General features: G+C 42.4%; 2 protein-coding genes and 1 long non-coding RNA gene across 9 annotated transcripts in view; 1 reads left to right on the forward strand and 2 right to left on the reverse strand.

The window, feature by feature from the left end:
• Window positions 1–847, reverse strand: part of LOC129826049 (major facilitator superfamily domain-containing protein 3-like) — a 29,926-nt gene extending 29,079 nt beyond the window's left edge. The window contains exon 1 of one of the 4 annotated variants that reach the window (XM_055886333.1): window positions 536–847. The gene's annotated coding sequence lies outside the window, so the exon portion shown is untranslated. The other 3 variants (XM_055886334.1, XM_055886336.1, XM_055886335.1) reach the window with 3 other exon arrangements.
• Window positions 848–2,223: 1,376 nt separating this feature from the next.
• LOC129826052 (uncharacterized) lies at window positions 2,224–21,926 on the forward strand. Of its 3 annotated transcripts, XR_008754987.1 has the most exons (8): window positions 17,840–18,191; window positions 18,764–18,925; window positions 19,032–19,139; window positions 19,249–19,374; window positions 19,527–19,630; window positions 19,730–19,779; window positions 19,934–21,228; window positions 21,337–21,926. It is a non-coding gene; the product is annotated as an uncharacterized LOC129826052 (long non-coding RNA). The 3 variants fall into 3 exon arrangements; XR_008754986.1 differs by lacking the exon at window positions 17,840–18,191 and adding an exon at window positions 2,224–2,538 and having other exon boundaries at window positions 19,730–21,228; XR_008754985.1 differs by having other exon boundaries at window positions 19,730–21,228.
• Window positions 5,010–13,430, reverse strand: anxa1a (annexin A1a). 2 transcript variants are annotated; one of them, XM_055886337.1, is made up of 13 exons: window positions 13,255–13,430; window positions 12,465–12,536; window positions 11,876–11,966; window positions 10,970–11,064; window positions 10,691–10,804; window positions 9,465–9,555; window positions 9,296–9,375; window positions 9,149–9,205; window positions 8,940–9,033; window positions 8,081–8,176; window positions 6,198–6,256; window positions 5,763–5,885; window positions 5,010–5,395 (listed from the first exon to the last, which is right to left on the reverse strand). In XM_055886337.1, exons 2-13 carry the CDS (start codon window positions 12,522–12,524, stop codon window positions 5,336–5,338), a joined length of 1,020 nt encoding a protein of 339 aa, XP_055742312.1. In that variant the 5' UTR covers window positions 12,525–12,536; window positions 13,255–13,430; the 3' UTR covers window positions 5,010–5,335. The 2 variants fall into 2 exon arrangements, with proteins under 2 accessions (XP_055742312.1, XP_055742313.1); XM_055886338.1 differs by lacking the exon at window positions 13,255–13,430 and adding an exon at window positions 13,147–13,243.
• Window positions 21,927–23,902: the final 1,976 nt, after the last annotated feature.

Consider the following 23,902-nt stretch of genomic DNA (forward strand, 5'->3'; position numbering starts at 1 on the left):
CTGTATCCTTCTCTACCTGTCACTGTCCTTAAAACAACACAAAAAATATATGTATTTATTTTTAAACGTGAGCAAACGGAATTGAACTCGCAAGAAACATAGTTTGGGGTTTTATTATGCAAGTGAAATAAACACATGATTGATTATTGCAAACTGATACATCAGACAGCTGTCGAACGTTTGCTTATTCACCAGCAGGAATATACTTTAACTAGTTCCTTTTCCTTTTGAATTAAATGTATAACATCATGGGATAATGTCTAGATACAATTTTACACCCCAAACTTAACCTTTAGATAGTAGCAAGCTAAAGATAGTAGCAAGCTAATTTAACAATGTATCGGTAAATAGGCTAGACATAGCACTTACAAACAATAAACATGCATGGCCAATACTCAAGCTAACGCTGTGATACAACCAATTCAGAACAAGTATCAGCGCGTGCCAATAGCTAGCAATTTGGGTCGTAATTTTTCAAATATTATAAAACGTATATCTCACTGCAATCTATTTTCAAAGTTGTGTTGTTACATACTGGAATAGGCGAATCTGTTAGCCGAAACGATCCGCTTCCGCCCTGCCCTTGAAAAACTACTTCCGGGGCGTTTGGCTGTTTACCTAAAATAACCGTTCATTTGACTCCCAAACGGCTAGTAGTGCTTAAAAACGATGCAAAATATAACATTTCTACCGTAAAACCTTAAAGGTTGCCTACCACTATGTCAGATCGTTAACATGAATACTCTATCCTCACTACCTATTGTTCCTGCATTGAGGAATTACCATCTTCAGAGAATGTTTTTTTATAACTTTACTTATCTACAGATAATCATTGTATTGAGCTCAAAAAGCAGTAGCAGCAGTATACAAATCTGGGAGCGAAATTAATGTTTTTTTCACAGATTCTTCTTCTTCTTTGGTATATTGGCGATTGCACAATTGAGTGTGCATTCCGCCACCTACTGTGTGGGATGGAAACAGGATTCCCAAACATTTAACAAAATATATATATAAAAAACGATCAAGCTACCAAAAACGAAATAAGTAAACTAAATCAAACAACTTTTCTGTTAAAAAAATATAATAAAAAAGATCTGATCCCTACACAGGGTCAAGGGGAACCTGGAATGGCGGGTCTTCCGGCGCCAGTACCCCTTGCAAGTATTCACATGTAAAATCCTTAAGTCACAAACACTTTTCTGCCGCAGCCACAATAATGTCAATTTTCTTAGATTTATTTGAGACTTGTGCCGTACGATTTATAACTGTGGCAATGAACGCCACAAATCCACAGGATATCTTTTGACTGGGAGCAAACATTTACTACAGGGTGTGGTGCATCCACTACCGTATCTTCACTAGTTTTCTCAATTATTTTAATCGCCTCCGCATAGGAGATTCGATTGACCGCTCTAACTTTTGCCACCTGAATCTCCTTCACCCTTACAGGGCACTCCAGGATCTCGGGATCATGATCGGCACCACAAATGCAACACTGTCGTCCTTCTACACACCGTTCTTCAATATAATCTGTCCATCTGTACACACTTGAAACATGGCCAAATCTTTTTAAATTCTTACACTGCAATGTTTTTTTTTTGTGCCAAACAGGAACCAACTTTGCCGTAATTCACGTAAGCCTATACAGTGGATATGTAACAATTAAGTGATATTTGAGGCACTCTCACCAAATGATTGTAAAATGTACATATTTTGTACATATTTTGGCCAACCCTCAGAGCCTGGTTCCTCTCTATGTTTCTTCCTAGGTTCCTGCCTTTCTAGGGTGTTTTTCCTAGCCTGTGCACTTCTACATCTGCATTGCTTGCTGTTTGGTGTTTTAGGCTGGGTTTCTGTATAAGCACTTTGTGACATCTGCTGATGTAAAAAGGGCTTTATAAATCAATTTGATAGATAGATTTTCAGTTTGTGATATCGAGGTTGGAGAAATGTTTATTTCAACATTATAAAGAACAACTTTTATATACAATGGCAACACCGCCATGTTGCACTGAGCCTTGCTGTTGGAAAACCACATAAGTTTTCGCAGATGCACCTCCCCCGACTTCACTCCTCAACTTTTGTCTACAGTCGGTTGCATTCGCCTTACCACTCAAACGAGCCCAGTGTCTTCTCTATTTTAGCAGGCTCTCCACCAGGTCTGCGTCGCACCAAACCGTGGGTGTCACAGCCACTGGGAATCTTCCATTTCAGATGATCCTTCTTAACACTTAGTTCCACCCCAGTTATCACTCCTTTCAATGGCACCCTGTTCTGGAGAACAAAGCAAGTCACATGTCTTGTCCCGAGGCGTGTGGTACGGAGCGCCCTCTCCCTCTGGGCAGAAGACACACCAAAAAATCATCACAAGTCCACTTCGAGTGACTTTTACAGATTCAACAGTCCCCAACCTCTTCTCCACCCAACCTGACACCACATTTGGATCAGCCAGAAAGCAAGGGTCCATTCTCTCCAAAAATCTCACTCCCACTGGACGAGGCTCAAACTCGACGGTCTTCACTGCACCTGCCACCACAGGTACTATAATTCATCCTCAGTCTCATCAGGGTACATTTCTGAGCTACCCGAGTATGTTATTTTTTCATTTTTGTACTTGACGCCTATCTTCCTCACCACACTGCTTCTTTCATGTCCTTCAAACGCTGTAGTAGAAAACTGTTCAAATGGTTCTTCCCATTGGGCACAAACTGTTTGAATCAATGTTTTTTCAATTTCATTTGTCAACGTATTGTGATGTGAATCTATGTGGAAAATAAATTGGATTTCAAAAAATCATTGTCTCCCATCCAGGGTTTTAATCAAGCCCAGTCCTGCTTAGCTTTGATATTTGTCACTGACTACTACCAATGTGCTATTGTGAGAATGAATATTGAGAGACCTCTTGATATCTAAATATATTCACTGTTGCTATCGAAGTCATTCCAAAGGGGAGGTTTAACAGAGCAAATGATATACGTTGAATTCACGTCTCCATCTCAACCAAAAATCTAAATGAATGAATAGGACTAAATCAAATCCAACTTTAAAGTCTAAGCTATTGGGGGGGATCTGTTTCAAATCAAATTATATTTGATACATGCGCTCAATACAACAGGTGTAGATCTTACCGTGATATTCTTATTTACACAAGCCCTTAAAACCAACAATGCAGTTTAGAAAATATTTACTAAATAAATGTATATAAAAAAACAATATTGAAAAAAGTAACTCAAAATAATGAGGCTATATACAGGGGGTACCAGTACCGAGTCAATGTATTGGGATACAGGTTAGTTGAGGTAATTTGTACATGTAGGTAGGTATAAAGTGACTATGTATAAACAGTGAGTAGCAGCAGTGAAAAACTTAACTCTCTACTGCAGTACTGTTGATGTGGATCAGGGCATGTTCCCTTCTCAACAATCAACTCCTTTGTTTTGCTGACATTGAACGAGACGTTATGACATCACAATGCCAGTGCCCTTACCTCCTCCCTATAGGGTGACTCGTCATTTTTGGTTATTAGGTCTACAACCGTGGTGTCATCCTCAAACTTGGAGTTGGTGTCTTGCAAAGCCATGCACTCGTGGGTGATCAGGGAGTACAGCAAAGGACTGAGGACACACCCCTGGGTGGCCCCTGTATTAAGAGTCAGTGTGGAGGATGTGTTGTTACCAATCCTCACAGCCTGTGGTCTGCCCACCTGGAACTCCAAGGTCCAGATGCAAAGGGTGGTGTTCATGTAAATGGTATCTTTCATGGATCAGTTGGCTAATTGGAGTGGGTCCAGTGTGCCTGGCCTGCTGGCCTTATGGTGGGCCATTACCAGCCTTCAAAGCACTTCATGACCGAGGTGAGCACGACTGTCAAGTTTTATTGAAATTAGGCCCGCCTTACATAAGACTTAGAAGTCGGTTTGTTCCTCTTCCGGTCTTCTTCAAAAATGGCCTTACTAGAGGCTGTTAGGAGCAGCTATAGGGTGGCCTTACTAGAGGCTGTTGGGAGCAGCTATAGGATGGTCTTACTAGAGGCTGTTAGGAGCAGCTATAGGATGGCCTTACTATAAAGGCTGTTGGGAGCAGCTATAGGATGGCCTTACTATAAAGGCTGTTGGGAGCAGCTATAGGATGGCCTTACTAGAGGCTGTTGGGAGCAGCTATAGGATGGCCTTACTAGAGGCTGTTGGGAGCAGCTATAGGATGGCCTTACTAGAGGCTGTTAGGAGCAGCTATAGGATGGCCTTACTAGAGGCTGTTAGGAGCAGCTATAGGATGGCCTTACTAGAGGCTGTTAGGAGCAGCTATAGGATGGCCTTACTAGAGGCTGTTAGGAGCAGCTATAGGATGGCCTTACTAGAGGCTGTTAGGAGCAGCTATAGGATGGCCTTACTAGAGGCTGTTAGGAGCAGCTATAGGATGGCCTTACTAGAGGCTGTTAGGAGCAGCTATAGGATGGCCTTACTAGAGGCTGTTAGGAGCAGCTATAGGATGGCCTTACTAGAGGCTGTTAGGAGCAGCTATAGGATGGCCTAACTAGAGGCTGTTAGGAGCAGCTATAGGATGGCCTTACTAGAGGCTGTTAGGAGCAGCTATAGGATGGCCTTACTAGAGGCTGTTAGGAGCAGCTATAGGATGGCCTTACTAGAGGCTGTTAGGAGCAGCTATAGGATGGCCTTACTATAGAGGCTAGAATAAGTGGAACAGCGTCAAACAAGTGGTTTCCTTTATTCTATTACAATGAGCACATCCGCCAAAAACGCCTCCGACCAGCCTCCTCTGCCTTACATGCACTAACATCACGTGACCATCCTTCCAAAGCCAGTTTAGCTACTGTACATTTAATACAATTAAAGCCATTTAAAAACCGAGATCCTTCATTTGTGAATTGGACTCAACAAGGTCTTAAGTGGTTAATTCTCAAATTAGACCTTAGGCTATATGCTGCATTTTGAAAATAAACATGCAATGTTGCATAGACTTGGAAATATACACACAGATCAATTCAGACAATTTGGAGCCACAAAATGCTTTATTTGCACAAAGGACCAGTTATCCAGGCCACAACATATTCTTCGCACACAAATGGTGTCTGGTATATTGCACTATAGATCCTCAAGTCTGCTGAAGCTAGGCTAAATATGTCAATGCTGCTTACCGTGTTTACTGCGCTCATTGCTGTTAGCAGGTAGAGAAAATACATCATAACTGCCATTTCAGATAGTTGTCATGAACCATAATATTTTGCATTTGGGAGGGGAACATTTAATCATGTACATTATTCTCCATTGGCACTCATGCACTGTGGTAATTGGCTCCAGGTGAGAGCTGAGAGAAAGTTAGTTGTCACTTCCACACAGGGCCAGTAGGATCTTCTCATAGTCTCCCTTGGTGTCATCCTAAGGAGGTAAGAGAGAGTGCAGAGTTACTCTACAAAATATAAAGGTCCATCATGTTTAGACATGTCACACCATTAAATAACATTTTATTTAGAAAATTATTTTCAAATGCCATATTTCCCAAATGGTTTGTCTTCTATCCAAACGCCGATTGGACCTAGTAATCAGAATGCCTTATACAATGTGATGCATTACTTAACTCGAGGGGGTGGTGTCAGTTCCCCAGACCCCGATTAAGTCTAGTCCTGGATATAAAACAAATTCTCAATGGAGGATCTGTTTAATTTTATTCCAGTACTATGCTTAATCTGGGAAAACAGTCCCTTGTCTTTTTATTGCCACTTTGGCAGTGGAGATGTTTGCTCACCAGAATTTCCTGCGAGAGGGTTTTCCCAAACGTCTTCTTGTACTCCTGTTTAATCCGGGCCAGGTCTACTTCAGACCTGCTCACCATGACCCGGGTCAGAATATTGGTCCTGGTTCCTTTACCCTGGGGTATGGCACAGACACACAAAATGAAGATTTACAACCAGATAGTGGAAGCTCCTTAGCCTGAAACCAGATCTGTTTGTGCTGTCTTGTACAGTATGTGCATAACCAGTGTTCTTGTGTAGAATGTCACATCTTAACACAAGGTAGAATTCATTAAGTAGAAAATGTACTAAACTGGGAGGAACTACCAGGATTTTTCCAACAAGAAATCCTCATTTTCATTTTTAATATTAATTTGTTACATACCATAATGATCAGGACGGTTCTCATCTGGTACATAAAACCTAACAATGTTTAACAGTTAACACACCTTCATTGCCAAGTTGAGTTTCTCAGCAAAGAAAGCCGGCTTGCTTCCAGCACACTTCACTGAAAGACAGAAAGGAAAAACAGTCAGGTGACAGCATCAACAAGGGGCATTCTCCAAAGCTGTCTCAAGGTAGGGATTTGCTTAAGGCCCCCAAAAGGCTAAGGCCCTGACTGGACAAGAGGGATAGGAACTGGTGTATGGAGAGAGGTATGGTAGAGGGGATTCAATCAAATGTTAATTACACATGCTTTGTAAACAGGTGTAGACTAATAGTGAAATGCTTACAGGCCCTTCCCAACAATGCAGAGAAAAATAGACAAGGAATAAATACACAATGAGTAACAATAACTTAACTACATACACAGGGTACCAGTACTGCAGCGATGTGCAGTGGTATGAGGTAATTGAGGTAGATATGTACATACAAGTATGGGTAAAGTGACTCGGCAACAGGATAGACATTAGAGGCATATGTGAGGAGTCAGAAGAGTTTGTGCAAAAAGGGTCAATGCAGTTAACCAAATAGCTACCCGGACTAACTACTTAGCCGTCTGATTTAGCAAGCCATGATGCAGCCAGTCAAGATATTCTCGATGGTGCAGCTGTAGAACTTTGAGGATCTGAGGGCCCATGCCAAATCTTTTCAGCCTCCTAAGGGGGAAGAAGCGTTGTTGTGCCTTTTAACAACTGGTGGTGTGTGGACAAATGACAATTCCTTAGTGACGTGGACACAGCAACTTGAAGCTCTCAACTACAGCCACGTTGATGTAGCTGGAGGCGTGCTCGGCCCTCTGTTTCCTGTGTTCCACAATCAGTTCCTTTGCCTTGTTCATGTTGAGGGAGAGGTTGTCCTGGCATCACACTGCCAGGCCTCTGAACTCCTTCCTATAGGCCGTCTCATCGTCATAGGTGATCAGGCCTACCAGTTGTGTCGTCAGCAAATTTAACGATGGTGTTGGAGTCGTGCGCGGCCACGTAGTCGTGGGTGAACAGGGAGTACAGGAGGGAACTAAGCACGCACCCCTGAGGGGCCTACGTGTTGAGGGTCAGCGTGGCGGATGTGTTGTCTACCCTCATCACCTGGAGACGGCCCTTCCGGAAGTCCAGGATCCAGTTGCAGAGGGAGGTGTTTAGTCCCAAGGTCCTGAGCTTAGTGATGAGCGTTGAGAGCACTATGGTGTTGAAAACTGAGCTGTAGTCAATGAATAGCATTCTCACATAAGTGTTCCTTTTGTCCAGGTGGAAAGGGCAGTGTTAAGTGCAAAAAAGATTGCATCATCTGTGGATCTGTTGGGGTGGTATGCAAATTGGAGTGGGTCTGGGGTGTCTGGGATGGTGGTGTTAATGTGAGCCATGACAAGCTTTGCAAAGCATTTCATGGCTACAGATACCATTTAGACAGGTTACCTTGGTGTTCTTGGGCACAGTGACTATGTTGGTCTGCTTGAAACATGTAGGTATTACAGACTGGGTCAGGGAGAGGTTGAAAATGTCAGATAAGACACTTGCCAGCTGTTCCTATGGTATTTTCTTAAGTCAGACATAGTGCTCCATTGTCCTCACACAAAACAGAATGGCCATGAAATGATACAGGCGTTTGCAATCAGTAATTGGATAATGTGCCATCACCTCTATTTATATAAAAAAAAAAAAAAAAAAAAAAAAGTGATGATTATTTTAGTCTCGAGAAACTATTGTTATTTTGCTCACAGTGTGGCCTTATTTGAATGAAGAAAATGGAGCTCATGGTGTAATGTTACAAGAGGTAATGTAAGACCTAGTGAAGGGTGTGATGCAGCAGAAGACATGGATTGAGGGTGATGTCCTCAAATAATCTGTGCATTGGAACATTACTAGGCTTGGACCAGGCGGTGTTCGCTCACCTACGGCAGTCAGACAGTTCTCAATGTCTCCCTTCAGTTCCAGGTCAATCGCCTTTGCCACATCCACCTTACTGTACTTGGAGTACCTCTCAAATGCTGAGAGAAAGAGAGAGTGGGAAAGGATTATGTACTTGATTATACAGTAGCAACCATGTGTTTTTGTACATGCAGTGTATGAAAAAGGAAAACACCCCCACACATCTAGATTATATTAGTATTTGTGGTGCGTTGACCAAAATTAACATTCAATGAAAAACAAATTACATTTTTTTTTTTTTTAAGTCCACACTCAGGTATTTGCAGTGGGAAAAAAAAAAAATGTATGAAGTTCCTAAAATGAATTCTGGACAAATGTGTCGCCTGACTTCAACAGAAGGGTGTCAAACTAATTTTTGCGGGCTGCATTCGTTCTTCACTGAGGTTCGGAGGGCCACACTTAAAATGTACTATACATCTTCGCAGTAAAAGTAAAAATATGGTCCTATATCACTTCCAATGCTCCCTGACTGTTCAGCTTTCGTTTCAATGACTGTTAGTCCCGTCACTCTGTCCAGCTTACTATGAATGTAGGTCCGTTATCATTTATACACAGTTTCGATTTTATTTGACATTTAAAATGTTTGTCCCTAAATAAAATAATGACTAAATATATAAAACCCCCCCACCACCAAAGCACCTGCAGGCCGGATTGAATGTGTTCGTGGGCCGTATGTTTGACACCTCTGGTCTAACTGATGACAAAAACAAAGCACACTATAGGGCTACGACAATGAACAGGTGGTGAGAAAAGTATTAGTGTAAGCTTATTGGCCAATGTCTTATTTACCAAATGTGTGTATACATGTGCGTGTATATTCACCTTGGCGGAGCTGAGGAGCACTTCTGGAGGTCAGAATGTCTATGAAGACAGAACAGTCTGTTCCCTTCCTCTTCTCTCCAGCCTCATACAGGGCCTATAGACAGATACAGTAGGCACGGGCATCACACAGGGCTCGCATTACACACTGACTCTTTGCGGTGCCCAACCTTGATTCTGACACACATTCACTCTCTTCCTCTCTTCCATACCCTGGCATCACTGTCAGCAAGTTCCTGGTTCACCATGGTGTCTTCATTCCTAGTAGCCTACAGTATGCGAGTGAGAGAGGGGGAGTGATGTTAATTGTGCCAAACTATGTATCTTTAAACAAACTATAATCACAAACAATAAAACACCTTGCAGAGCGAGAGCAGGGCATTCCTGAAGTCTGCGCCTGTGTCAGATTTGATGTCATCCTCTAGCTCCTTTTTGTATTCTAGAAATGAAAATACCATGATTATTGGTTCGTTGTAAATATCACATACAGGACATTTACATAGACATATTTACATATTGCGGACACACCTCCCTTATAGACTTTCTTTATCTCTCTGATCTCCTTATTGGTCCTGGAGGCCAGAATCTCAACCAGAGTATCCTCATCTGTGCCCAATCCCTGAGAGAGAGAGAAGGCGAGAGGGGATGGTGTGAACAGTCAACAAGGACAAAAGGGTCAGGCCACATCAGTCGTAAAGCTGAGAAAGAGTCCAGGATCAGATAAACAGAAAGTGCAAGGCAGTGTTAATTATGCCCCAAACGCAACAAAACATGGAGGGACTCCCTGCACTTGTTCAATAACAGCTAATTTTCATGTTTACTTCTATAACCAGACACCTCACACACACACTGCACATCGTGATATCTAAAGTACAATAGATAATCGTCAGCACCATCTCCTCACATATTAAAACAGTCCCACCAGTTGTAAAAGTCCCACCTTTTTGCCTCCCTCACAACAGTGTAATAATACATCAGAATGAGTCACTCTGGGCTGAATGAGGAAGTGGGTGGGTGTGACTAAGCAGCAGACCAAGAATACTGGATGAAGACGTCACATCTCCCTCTTTAGAACGGATTCATTACTCTGTGGTGTAAAGTACTTAAGTAGTACGTTAAAGTATTTTTACTTAAGTCGTTTTTGGGGTTATTTATATTTGACAACTTGTACTTTTACTTCACTATATTCCTTAAGAAAAATATTGTATTTTCTAATCCATACATTTTCCCTGACACCCAAAAGTACTTGTTACATTTTGAATGCTCAGGCACGACAGGAAAAGGTCCAATTCACACACTTATCAACAGAACACTTGACATCCCTACTGCCTTTGATCTGGCGGACTCACTAAACACAGCCCTCGTTTGTAAATTATGTCTGAATGTTGGTGTGCCCCTGGCCATCTATAAAAATGTAAAAAATTAAACTAGAAAATGGTGCCATCTGGTTTGATTAATATAAGGAATTTGAAATGATTTACTTTTGATACTTAAATATATATTTAAACCAAATACTTTCACTCAAGTAGAATTTTACTGGGTGTCTTTACTTGAGTCATTTTCTATTTTCTATTTCTTTACTGTTACTCAAGTTGAAATTTGGGTACTTTTCCCACCACTGATTACTCTTTAAATATTTGTATTCTGTTACCGTCTCTAGGCCTACACAAACAAGAGAGAAAACAAACAACTGTGCAGATTCCAAGTAGTAGTGTTTTCAGAGTTAGTGAGTGACTAGCTGCGTGCATGTTTACCTTCATGGCCAGTTTGAGCTGTTGGGCATCATATTGTGCTGGCGTCTTGAGCAGAGCCAGAACCACATCCTCCAGGTCTCCCTTTAGGGCCGACTTCAGGGCAGTCTCCAGAGGCTGCACAGAGAGGGGTGACACTCTTCCACAGTCATACACAAGTGAGTGTGTGTGTGTTAGGCTGGAGTTTGCATGTTTAGCATCGTTCCATTGGTCCTAAAGTGCAAACTCACCCACCCGCCGCATATCCTAAACTAGTGTGTTGGTAAGTGTGTCACAGCTTACCTTGCCGCTAGCCTTTTCATAGGTAGCTTTGATCTGCTGTCTCTGGGCGTTGCTCCTCCTCACCAGCACATCAATGATGGTGTTCTCATCCACACCTGCATCACAAGATGGAGGGACTTGTTCAATAAGAAACGCTGTTGCATACGTAGCCTAATCCATGAGCCCTTTTATACTAATACAACATCTCTGTATGGCCCCAGCCAAACGGTGAAACAACCCTGACTACTCATAAGCAAGAAACAATGAAAACACTGACCCGGACATGCTCACACTAGTGTTGTCATGATACCCAATTTTGTACTTTGCTACCAGGTTTATTATCACGATAATCAATACCGAAAGGAAACAAAAACGATACTCGTATGACTCAGTAGAGCATGGCACTTGCAAAGCCAAGGTTGTGGGTTTGAAAATGTACATCACTACTGTAAGTTTTTATTTACAGAGGGCATACAGGTTTGTTATTAAGACACAAAAGTTCACGTTCCAGATTTCTGGCTATGTTTTTTTTTTTTACGTTTACATTCAAATGGCGCTCCTGTGAAGTAGTGACGCGCGGCATACGCCGAGTGTCCTGAAACGAGTCACATATTTCCAACTTGACAGAGTGAATGGGGTGATTAAGGAAATGTGATATATATATATATATGGTAATGTAAAACGAATTCCTTGCTTGTCTCAGCTAAAGCTGGAAATATCTAACAATTAATGATAGTGTTGCTGGAAATGTGCTGTTTAATTATATTATTTATGTCTGCCACATATGTGAATTGTGTTTTGTTTGTTGACTGAAAAACAAAAAGGTAATAACTTTAACAAAAAGTGCGTGGACAGACATGTGGTACGGGGACCTATCTACTTTCACCCCTAGCGATGTAACACACACATAGGGTATGTCAATCTCACCTTTGGCCTTGATGGCCTTATCCAAGATGCCTACATCACCATCGACACTGAAATGCGGGTCAGGAGTCACAGTGCCCTGATTGGGTAAGGTCTGAGAGAGATTCGAGACAGAACACTTAGTTTCATTCAGTGAATTAATGTATACCTTCACAAAATACAGAACAATAATATATAGAAGCAAAGAAATTAACAGCCCATACTACATGATACAAAGAATATGTTAATAATCATACCACATGATACAAAGAATATGTTAGTAACAGGGGGAGAGAGCAGGAATTGTGCAGTTTCCCCCAGTTTCAACTGTTTCTGAAGGGAAGGGCTCTTACTCCTAAATTCCTTCTATGAGTCACAAGTTAAGTATGCTCCTCCCATTATTTTGTATCTCAGACTCTGACCCCCTTTCTTTATCCTCAACAGCCATCCCTTTTGGTCTCACTTTTCTGTCCTCCCTCCCAGTCCCCCTCCTGTCTATCCAGCTACAAATGTACAAACACCGCCTGGTAAATTTTTCCACACATGCATACCACAAGGGGAAAAAAAGAGCAGATTTGGGACGTTCCCTCTAGAAAGTGGAGCAGAACCCTACCGAGTCATCGGGCAGGCCAAGATAGACGGTCTGCTGCAAGAAGGCTGCGATGAATGACATGGTGATACGGGTCTGAAGAGAGAGGAATAGGGGGATTCAGTAATAACCACAGTATTAGTAATATCCTTTGTATTGAACACCAAGGCCTTTTGCATTTCTGAGTGTTAAATGGAGAGATGAAAGGCTCTGTTGCCAGAATATGTTACAGTACAAGACCAATTTGGTCAAATTATATTTCAGTGTAATCCTGCAACGCAACCTCTTACACTTTATGCCTCATTGAATCTGGTACAAAAATATATATATTTGGCTATGACGGCCACTTACATAGGATAATCATCATTACATAGAGTAAAAGTAAACATGCCTAGAACATGTGGATATAATTCGTGTTTATGATGCTGCACCGATTATTTATGTCACTGCAGAACAAATTGCCCCATCTATTTCACAATGGTATGGCAAAAATTGTGGTGACCACGCCTAGAATCGGAATCATGTAAAACTCGCCCAAAACTTTAACCGTTTCGTCAATTTTACTCGATTAGTTAAATAGTTTAACACATAACAGGATCCCCTACATAAAATGATTAATCAAAAATAAAATAAATAAATGTCACTACTACGCCAGCCACACACCCTTTGGCTACCTAAACTACAAACAAGGATGTAGGCTACGTACAGTAAAGTTCCTTGACAATTAGAATGTAGGCTCCAGCGGGGAAGTTAGTTTCCAGTTTAACACGGTTCAAACTCTCTTAAAAAATAGAAACTAACAAATTACTGTTACCTAGGCTCGATGTCGCGGTGCTCAATTTCCTGGAGTAGGTTTAATGAATCAAAAATAGGATATTTTACCGGCTGCCCAAAGATATGGACTAGAAAACTTTCTCAGACTGAGTTGCAGAGGCGTTGTGAAGTTGCGCTCATGTATTTATATAGCCACACGATAAACCCCACCTAGCAATGTTCATCCCACAATCGCGCTACACTACCATGACTGGTACTGCGGAAAAGTTTCCACGCAGTCCAATAAGGAAAATTGAAAAAAAACGGGAAATCCTAACACAATTGGGTTAAATGAAAACAGATGTGGAATGTTCAATTACCCTCTTGAGTTGACGTTAACAAATTACATATGTAATATATACACTACAAATTGAGAGGTAAAAATAGATTTCTTAAACCATGTTTCCATCCAGTTTTGTATGTGAGTAAATCAAGACAGCTCTGATGGAAACAGGAAGTTTAGGTAAAATGTTAGAAATGCCGACAAATCATTTATTTGTTCAACATGGTGGGATCTGTTTGTGTCAGTAAAATTAATTATGCGAGAAATGGCGGTGGAAAGGACTTGATGCGCAACTATAAATAATATCAAAATAAACTTGGAGTCACGAGAGGATATGGTGTGTGGTCCTTCCATTAGGACTCGAGAAACCATGCAGTTTATTAGGCTACAAATGAAATAAATTATGATGAACATTGGAGGCTGCTGGTGGAAGTGTAACGGATGTGAAATGGCTAGCTAGTTAGCGGTGGTGCGCGCTAATGGCGTTTCAATCGGTTACGTCTCTCGCTTTGAGACCTTGAAGTAGTGGTTCTCCTTGCTAGGACGGCTCATAATAATGGCTTGAATGCAGCAAATTGAATGGCATCCAACACATGGAAATAATGTGTTTGATGTATGTGATACCATTCCACCTATTCCGCTCAAGCCGTTACCATGAGCCCATCCTCCCCAATTAAGGTGCCACCAACTTCCTGGTGAAAGTGCATAGTGATCTTTATGCTCTTTTCAAATAAATATCAAGGGTCTTATTCTTTTGACATGATGATTGACTGCTGTTTGAGAAATACAAGTATTATCGCTCTTATCAATAATCATCTAGACTAGTCTACCGGCACAGCCTACCCCATATGCACTACACAGAACGCACTGCAACTGCCTCTGCAACGCAACGCAGCAAGGCAAACCCAGCGTTCTATTAGAAATGTATGTACTTTGGGCCCAGATTCACAAAACACTTCTTACGCAAACATTTAAGAAGCTTCTTATGAAAAAAAAAAAAATAAGTTCATAAAATGGTTCGTAAGTCCAATTCCTCAACAATATCTCAAGATTTAATGATTTTCTTCTCAAATATCTTATTACAAATATTCTTAAGATGTTTGTTGCTAGGCAACCGCTTTTGCTAGCTATCTAGCTAAACATGTTCAATTGCTTTCAATTGCTTTTTCTCTCACTGACCTGAGTTTAAGACGGTTTAGCTCTCTTGGAATTAAGAACATTTCCAATAACTTTATTTTCAAGAATCTAATTTCTTCTTAATTTTTTTGCTTAGGGAGAAACATAAGAAATTTGCTTAACTTTCTTCTTAAGGAAAAATGGCAGTTAAGAAGACATTTCTTCTTAAGAAGGTTTTGTGAATCTGGTCCCAGGTGTACCAAAATGCAATAAATACAAAGATTTTTATAACTAAACCAAGATAGACCACAACCTGTCGTTTCCAATGGGACTAAATGAGTCATAGTGGACAGAACAAGCAAGGAAGTGGGCATAGCCAAACACGAATTAGCAAGATCCAATTGACACGTTCTAGCGTACTGCCGCATATTTCCGTCAGGAAACGCCACCTCGTGAAGTGCACGTGTGCAATAACTCCATTCGCCTTTGTACTCCTTCTAAACAACGTACTTTTTAAAAGATTTTGCAAAAGGCAAAGTCCAGTTTGTTGATAACTGTATTGAGATCAAATGTGTCATCGGTGAGAAGATTTGGGCAGACATTCTGCAGATTCACTCCCACAGCTGGCCATTGGGCTTCCTCTCACTACCATATTTGCTTCAAATGTATACATCGGTGAAATAACTGTCTCATTGTTCGATCTGCGTTCACTGTTGGTGTGATCGAGGCGTTAGGCCATGAAAGTTTTGCCTCTGGGAGTGTAATTGAGCCAAAAGGTGTTGTTTCCTTAAAGGTGCAATATGCAGAAATCACAATTTCCTGGTTGCTAAAATAACTACACAATTTCCTGGTTGCTAAAATAGTTTGTCTAATTTCAGTTTATTTGACAAAACAAGCAATATATAGTGTAAGTAATCATTGTCCCATCCAAACCAGTGTGAAATATATTTTCAATAACCAAAAATATTGTATTTTTAGCTATTTAAAGCTGGTGTACAAAACTGAACGTAAAATATGCAAAAAACGAAACATAAGAATGGGAAGCATAGAAATACATAGACATACAGTTGAACATATCTACTGCTTCTTAGACTTGCTTTCAATGAAAATGACATATCTATAACGCACATTTCTATGTGAATTTGGTCGGGTAGCCCAAAAAAGTTACATATTGCAGCTTTCAGAGGTCGAGACAGCAGCTGCGGTAGAGAGAGAGTAAAAAACAACAGGTTACCACAAACTCCCCCTGACCTGTGGGAGCTGTTTCCGTATAGGTTGCTAGGAAGGTTGTTAGGGGGCCGGACATCTGCTCATCCTCTTGACCATACAGGTCACACAATACTTGCAGTCTCCCTCAAGCAGTGGTAGAGAGCAACATCTTTGTCTCTGCCCATCAACAACTGGACTCACTCATATCGCTGGACTTCTAGGATGGTGTGTGTTCCCAAAGTGAGTTGTGTAAAGTATAGATTGTTCTTAACAGTTAGTTGTTACTAATGTTTTATGCTGCCTTGGTGTATAGTTGTATTGCAATATGTGCAGGTAGAAGAAGTGGGGGTCCGGGGCTACATGGTTACACGTGCTCTGCGGTTGTGAGGCCGGTTGTACATACTGCCAAATTCTCTAAAACGACATTGGAGGCGGCTTATGGTAGAGAATTGAACATTCAATTCTATGGTAACAGCTCTGGTGGACATTCCTTCAGTCAGCATGTCAATTGCACGCTCCCTCAAATCTTGAGACATCTGTGGCATTGTGTTGTGTGACAAAATTGCACATTTTAGAGTTGCCTTTTATTGTCATCAGCACAAGGTGTACCTGTGTAATGATAATGCTGTTTAATCAGCTCATTAAAATGCCACACCTGTCAAGTGGATGGATTATCTTGGCAAAGGAGAAATGCTCACTAACAGGGATGTAAACAAATTTGTGCCCAACATTTGAGAGAAATAAGCTTTTTGTGCATATAGAACATTTCTGGGATCTTTTACTTCAGCTCATGAAACATGGGACCAACTGTCATGTCTAGTCCCACTCCTCCCCGCCGACATTCGACGTCGCCGGTCAACTAACCATTGGTCCTGGCAACCCATATTCACACACACCTGGCAACCACCATTACGCATACCTGCGTCTCATCATCAGTCACACCTGGACATCATTACTCCCTGATTACTTACCCTTCTTATATCACTCTTTTATCACTAGTTTTCAGGTAGTATTGTTTGTGTTTTCATGTCAGATGCGGCTCTGGTTTTGGTCCATGTTATTGAACTCACTAACTGCACCTGCGTCCTGACTACCTGTTTCTACGTTACAAAATACTACCTCACCAAATGAAAGCAGCGGTTAAGTTAAGCAGGACATCTCCCAGATGGTAAGCGAATAGAGACTTACTTCGCCAACACCACGACCAGCTGGCACAACTGGGGATGGCTATGGAAGAGGTCTTCCGTGTTCTTCAACATTTCCAGAAGGGTGTCACCTCCAACAACTGGAGGATTCTCCACCACGGGTTGAGCCAGCACCCCAGCCTGTCCAATAGTCCGCCCATGTCAGCAATGCCCGTTTGTCCCTCCCAGACAAATATGAAGGGTCTCCATCCAAATCCCATGGCTTCCTACTCCAGTGCTCCCTCTTTCACTCATCAGATGAGAGCCCCCACCACTGAGAGGTCTAAGTTTGCCACGGTTATTTCCCTGCAGACCAGGTAGGCGTTGGAGTGGGCTACGGTTGTCTGGTAGATCTTGGTTCCTATGAGTGGTTCAGCGGGGTCTTCGACCATCCACCAGAGGGGGTTGCGCGCCTGATCCAACTACGGTAGGAAGTCCAGACCACGGTAGCGTAAGCACTCACCTTTCGGACAGTAGCAGCATCCAGCGGATGGAATGAGCCGGCGCTCTGCACCCTATTCAGAAGAGGGTTGCGCGAAGAGGTCAAGATGCAGTTGGCATGCTGAGATGACACTTTAACCTTCGACTCACTCAATCCAATGGTCATCCGTCTGTACCCCCATTGCCTCTTTCCCTCCTTGTTGACCATTCTGAACCTGAACCCCATGGAGGTAGGGGCCACACCTCTCCGTGGCATCGCCAGAGACAGCTGGGGCTCTGTCCCTATTACGGCCAGGAGGGTTACCAGTGGTGTCCGGTACGCCCTAACCTCCATGGTTAGGGCATCCACCGGTATGCTCCACTAGTGCAGAGGGGCGGCCACGTGATCTTCCATATCCCAGGGTTGGCATGAGTATTCCATTTTCATTGTTTTCTGCCAAACCCTTTACGGTTCCTATTTCGCTGGCTGTTGATCAAGTGTTGTCTCTAGCTCTAGTGAACTCCGGTACTGCTTGGAACTTCATCGACCAAGTCCTCGCCTCCTCCCTGAACTTAACCTCATACCCGCTCACCTCTCCTTTTCCTATCCAAGCTCTGGACACACAACCTTTGGGATTCGGCACAGTGATGCACATCACAGCACCACTCGCCCTCACTGTGGGACCTATGCACCAGGAAAGCCTTCCCTCCGCACCTGTACACAAGGTAATCCTTGAGCTCCCGTGGCTCCAAAATCACATGGTCAAGTAGGAAAATTACCTCTTGGTGACCAGGATGTCGGAGGACTTGCTTTTCCGTATCCTGTTCCATGCCGGTTGAGAGCCCTGTGAGTGTCCACCCGCCAATCAATCAGTCCTGTTGTATTGTTGGCCCTGTGTTGGGATGTAGATGTGGACATCTGCCAGGCTCTGGAGTGAAACCCACTCCTGCCACCTGCCCTCCAGAGCGCAGCTATGTTCCCACGGGTGAGCGTTCGGCTGTTGGCCTGGGCACACACATCCCTCGACGCTGGACACTCCGGTATCACCCACACTATCAATCCCTTTCTGATAAATACTAGTGACCCACTTTGGCGCAGGTCGTAGCCCACTGAGCACAATCCGAACCTGAATTGACAATCCAAATCCCCCCGCAACGCTCCAACAGTAGAACTCCTTTCTCCTTTCTGTGTGGGGGAAGGGTGAAAGGAAGAGTGGCAGGGAGAGGGAGAGACAACAGTTCAAATGTTCAACTTCTCTTCCTGTCAATAGATATCGCTTTCTTACCCCCTCTTCCAGCTTTGGTGACTGGACCAACCAAACCCTCAAGACTGCCATGGGCAAGTCCCTTGATTGGTACCAGGAAGGGTGGGAGAACAACCTGAAGGTCATTTTCTCTTTGCACACAGCAGCATCCAGGCCTCCACCGACTGTGAACGTGAGCCGCAGCTGTTGACTGAGGTATACAATGCAACTGGATATACAATTATTGCATGTACTGTAGTCTTTGAAATTTGTGATTGACTTAGTGTTTGTCTGTTGCTATTTTTGTATAACGTACTTTCAGATCACTGAAACTCCACCTGATGTGGTGGAAGTTGTCAAACCCGATCAGACCGCCTTAAAAGACCACCTTCAGGCGTAGACTGAGAAGGATGTGGAGGTTTTTGACCAGGTAAAGATGATTGTCCGCTGTTAATTTATTTTCCGTCCCTCCAAGAGATATGTAAGTAATGTATTTGTAATATGAAATATAATTGCATTTATTCCTGTTATCAATCAAGATGAGACTGAACATGGACAAGGCACAGGAGAAACAGAAGGAGAGCTACCAGTGCAGAATCAAGATGGGGACCAAGTGCTACGACATGCTGGCGAATGACTTGGTTTAGAAGAAGAACAAAAGGAAGGTGAGACCTGGGAAACCTCGCTGCTTTTTCGCTCCTAGCTGGGGTCACTATCTGTTAAAGTGAATATAAAAAAAAATCTCATAACTATTTGCACGCAAAATAACCTGAAGCTAGTTTTAGTTTCCATAACACTGATATTTTTGTATTCCTAGGGTTACCTCGGTGGAAGCCAACAATCTTCTACAGTTGGAGCAGCTGGACGGTCGACCACTGAAAGCACTGACGCCCTACACTTCAGTGAAGCCCAATAGACAAAGTATGTTAAGCTTTGGTTGACATTTGAGAAAGCAAGAAATGGTAGTTATCCTGAGCTTATAAAAATTGACCTCTTCAATTGACCTCCAAATGACTTTAGGATCATAGTCTGCTTCTTCGTGCTCCGAGTCGGAGGGGGACCAGCTTGAGGTAAGCTATACCTTCCAAAAGTGTTAAAGTACATATCTCCCATTTATAACACTGCACTAATCACCACATTTTCTCACAGTAAAGTGTAACCTGTGTTTGTCTCGGTCTTCTACCCTGTTCCCTTTAAATTCTGCTCCTGTTCTCCTGGAGCTAGGGGTTCTGCCTAACACCCAGACGTGGATCCACCTGATGTCCTCCATTACCAACCACCCTTCAAATGTTCATTACATCAGCTACTGTTGTCATTATCTGTTAAGTTTTCTTGCTCTATCATAATGTGAGATCCAGATGAACAAAAAAACTACACGGATTTGCATATGAATGGAGTGGATATTAGCTGACTTCGTAATCTGTAAAGTAAATAACTTTAATGTGTCAAGCAGATGCCACTTTCTTTGCCAGTTCTGTAACGTAGCGATGTTTAAGACATGGATTTCATGTTGTAATGTTAACAAGGTACCCAAAAGTAGTTTGAATTAATGTTTTCATTTTATTAGTTAAGCAACTTGTTCAAACAGTGAAATTGTGGAGGTAATCTGCCTTGTTTGCATAGCGATGATGAAAATAATGTTATTTAGGCTGTAATCTCAAACTCTAATCATTAGGTCATCACACCATTGATACTGCAACGAACGCTAATAGTTTTTAGAATCCCATTGTGACGCAGAGGACACTTTTTGTCATGACAGGCCCGATTCCTTCCTTGGGCGGAGTATGCCCAGAATTAGTTGTCATTCCTCCACCGGGCTGACTCCCTTCCAGTGTATTCTGGGTTACCAGCCAGCCCTGGCCCCATGGACTCCAAGCCAGACCGAAGCGCCATCCGCCTCAGAAGGAGCAGGTGGTTCGCCACAGCAGTGAGGCATGTCGTGGATATTCTAATCCATAATGAGGAGAGACATGAACCATTAACAATCAGATGTTCTTTATTCAAAAAGTATTAATAAGGGAGCAAGTCACCATACACACAGAGTGCATAGAGAGAGCTCAGAAATTCTGAGTTGGGGCTTGCTTTGTATAGCCCAACCTTGTTACATTTCCTTAATCCACCAAAACTGCCTCAATGTGTCGAACCAACTGATATCTACTGGATGAGGTGGCCAAATATTCTGAGTTCTCTTGTGAGTATTTAAGAACTGTTTGGTCTTAGAATAGAGGATACGGAGAGACTTTGTTCAGAACAGAGATGCCTGGTTTTTTTAAACATGCAAGTTTTAGAGTAGAGGGTGGTGTTAAGAACACGATGTGCACAGCCGTAGTGGATTCGGTACAGAGTGAGGTGAAAACAGCAATTTACACAACCAGAGTAACATGATAGTTATGTACAATCATTTAAAGTAATACATATTTTTTTTTCCCACAGGCGCCCATGTTCGATCCTGGTGATCACATCTGGCTCTCCATCAGGATCCTCCCACTCCGTCTGCCATGTGAGAAGCGGAGTCCACGGTTTGTGGGGCAACTCGAGGTCCTCCGGAGGGTCAACAAGTTAACATACAGATTACAACTCCCCTCTAACTACCGGAGTTCACCCTCTTTTCACGTTTCCCTCCTTAGGCCAGTGGTTCCTGGTCCCCTGGCTGACGATGTCCCGCACAACACTCCTGGACATTGAGGAAGCCCCGCCTATGTCATCAGATCCCTCCTGGACTCACGACGTCATGGGGGGTCGGCTTCAGTATATGGTGGACTGGGTGGCGTATGGTCCAGGAGAGCGGTGTTGGGTTCCAGTGGATGACGTTCTGGATCCCTACATAATCTGAGATTTGCACCTTTGCCATCCGGATCACTACTTGCCCTCGGGGGGTGGTGTACACTATCACATCTCCTCCCCTTCGACGTCAAAGGTCTACTAACCACTTCTTCACGCACACCTGCATCTCATCAGTCACAACTGGACCTCATTACTCCCTGCTTACTTACCTTTCTAATAGCACTCTTTAGAAACAAAACTAGCTGAAAACTAGTAACTATGTCAGACGCTTCTCTTGTTTTGTTTCATTCCATGTTCATTGATATTAAACTCACTGCACCTGCTTCCTGCATCTACGTTACACCTTATATGTTGCGTTTATATTTTTGTTCAGTATACATTCCCATATTCATCTTCCTTGGTGTGTTTAAATAAAGTTCCTTTATAACTCTAAGGCTGCTTTATTTCCTTCTAACTGGGGGCGGTGTCAATTAGGCACAAACCAGTAAAATGTGTTGAGCTGTGTCGCTCTTTCAGAAGTGTTTCCTTTCTTGAGGGTTGTGTCTATACACTACCGTTCAAATGTTTGGGGTCACTTAGAAATGTCCTTGTTTTTGGAAAAAAAAAGTTTTTTTTATTGTCCATTAAAATAACATCAACTTGATCGGAAAATCATTGTTAATGTTGTGAATTACTATCGTAGCTGGAAACGGCAGATTTTTTTATTTATGGAAGATCTAGAGGCCCATTATCAGCAACCAGTGTTCCAATGGCATGTTGTGTTAGCTAATCCAAATGTATCAATTTAAAAGGCTAATTGATCATTAGAAAATCCTTTTGCAATTATGTTAGCACAGTTAAACTGTTCTGATTAAATAAGCAATAAAACTGTCCTTTAGACTAGTTGAGTAGCTGGCGCATCAGCATTTGTGGGTTCGATTACAGGCTCAAAATCACCAGAAACAAAGACCTGGAGGTGACTGGGATGCTGGCCTTTTGTACTTTTTTTTTTTGTAACACTTTTGTAACTGCAGTAGCCTAGTGCAGGGCCACCGTGTGCCCCCTGCCGCCCCACAGTTTGGGAACTACTGGCCTAGTGCAGTCATTTTGTAGTTCAACTAGTTATTTTGCAATTACTGCGTCCAAATTAACACTAATTTTTGTAAGGGTAGGCAGATAACAAGGATTAGTGAGAGAGAACCTCCCTTTACACTGCTCTTGGCGGACTGCTTTGCATAATTGAAAACACCTCACATTCCCGCGCTTATTAGGGCTGTCACACTTACGTATAACTGTAACAGACTGTTATGGATGAAAATAACCTTCATAACTGTTTACATTTTTACCAAAAATATTTTGTGGAATGAACAGCTGACTATATGGGATGGTAGGGAAATCATGTGGTTGAGTCCTTTTCAACTGTAACATGGACTCTTAATAACAATGTGATGAAACCACCGAGTTTTTAAACCCAAAGGCGCAACATCGCGAGACTTCCGGGAACGCTTGCGAAACAGACTAAACAGTTTAAGATGTCAATGAGAGAAGTGAAAGATTCTTCCTTAGTTAATTTCCTCAAAATCTAGTCAATGTCTTAAGTAGCTGAACATGTTATAACTCACATCTTGTGAAAGTGACAAACAGTCACGTTTTCATTTTCGTCAAAAACAACATATCAAAGGACTGCCTTTGATTTGAAGGCCTGCATATGCACAGTTCGCCACGAGATGACCGTTAGACCCGATAATGTGTTTCTACACGAGCTTAGCTAGCCATTGGTTCCCAAACTGTGGGGTCTAAGGGGAACTCAGTCCAGCTTTCAACTTACTCTTGAAAGCTGTAACAGTAGAATGCACAAGGTGCAATTTTGAAACGAGGTAGTGTATGATCAGTTTTCCTCTTGTCATGTCAGTCATTGCATACCTTAGAGCTATTTATAACTTGTCAGAAATGTCCAGATTAACTAGCCCATGCCAGCTAACAATTTTTATCCCATAGATTTTGTTGCAATGTTTGAGTCACTCAAATATCACATGAATACACATTAGACATGGCAAAATGTCTAGAATTGCAAGAAAATGAGCTTAAAAACGGCAAAATGTTCTCTGCACCCCATGACAAAATGTGTGGAATTGCATGAAATAAGCTTTAAACCTACAACATTTTCTCTCCGCCACCAAGAGGGGTGTGAACAGTTGGTGTCACAGTGCTTGTGCCCATTCAAATAGATGTGCCACGCGTGCAGGGAGGGCGCGGGATGTTCCCCAATGCTGGAAGGGGGGCCTGAGTGAAAAGGTTTGGGAACCCCTGAGCTAGCCAACATCGCCATGACATCGCCTATAAGTGTGATTAGGGATTTCTATTAGAGAAGCAGTTTCAACCTATCTTCATACTTCATACTGTCTTTGATGAAACTGTTGCTTCCTGCTG

The sequence above is a fragment of the Salvelinus fontinalis genome, chromosome 28 (assembly GCF_029448725.1).
Source record: "Salvelinus fontinalis isolate EN_2023a chromosome 28, ASM2944872v1, whole genome shotgun sequence".
In the NCBI taxonomy this organism is placed as follows: Eukaryota; Metazoa; Chordata; class Actinopteri; order Salmoniformes; family Salmonidae; genus Salvelinus; species Salvelinus fontinalis.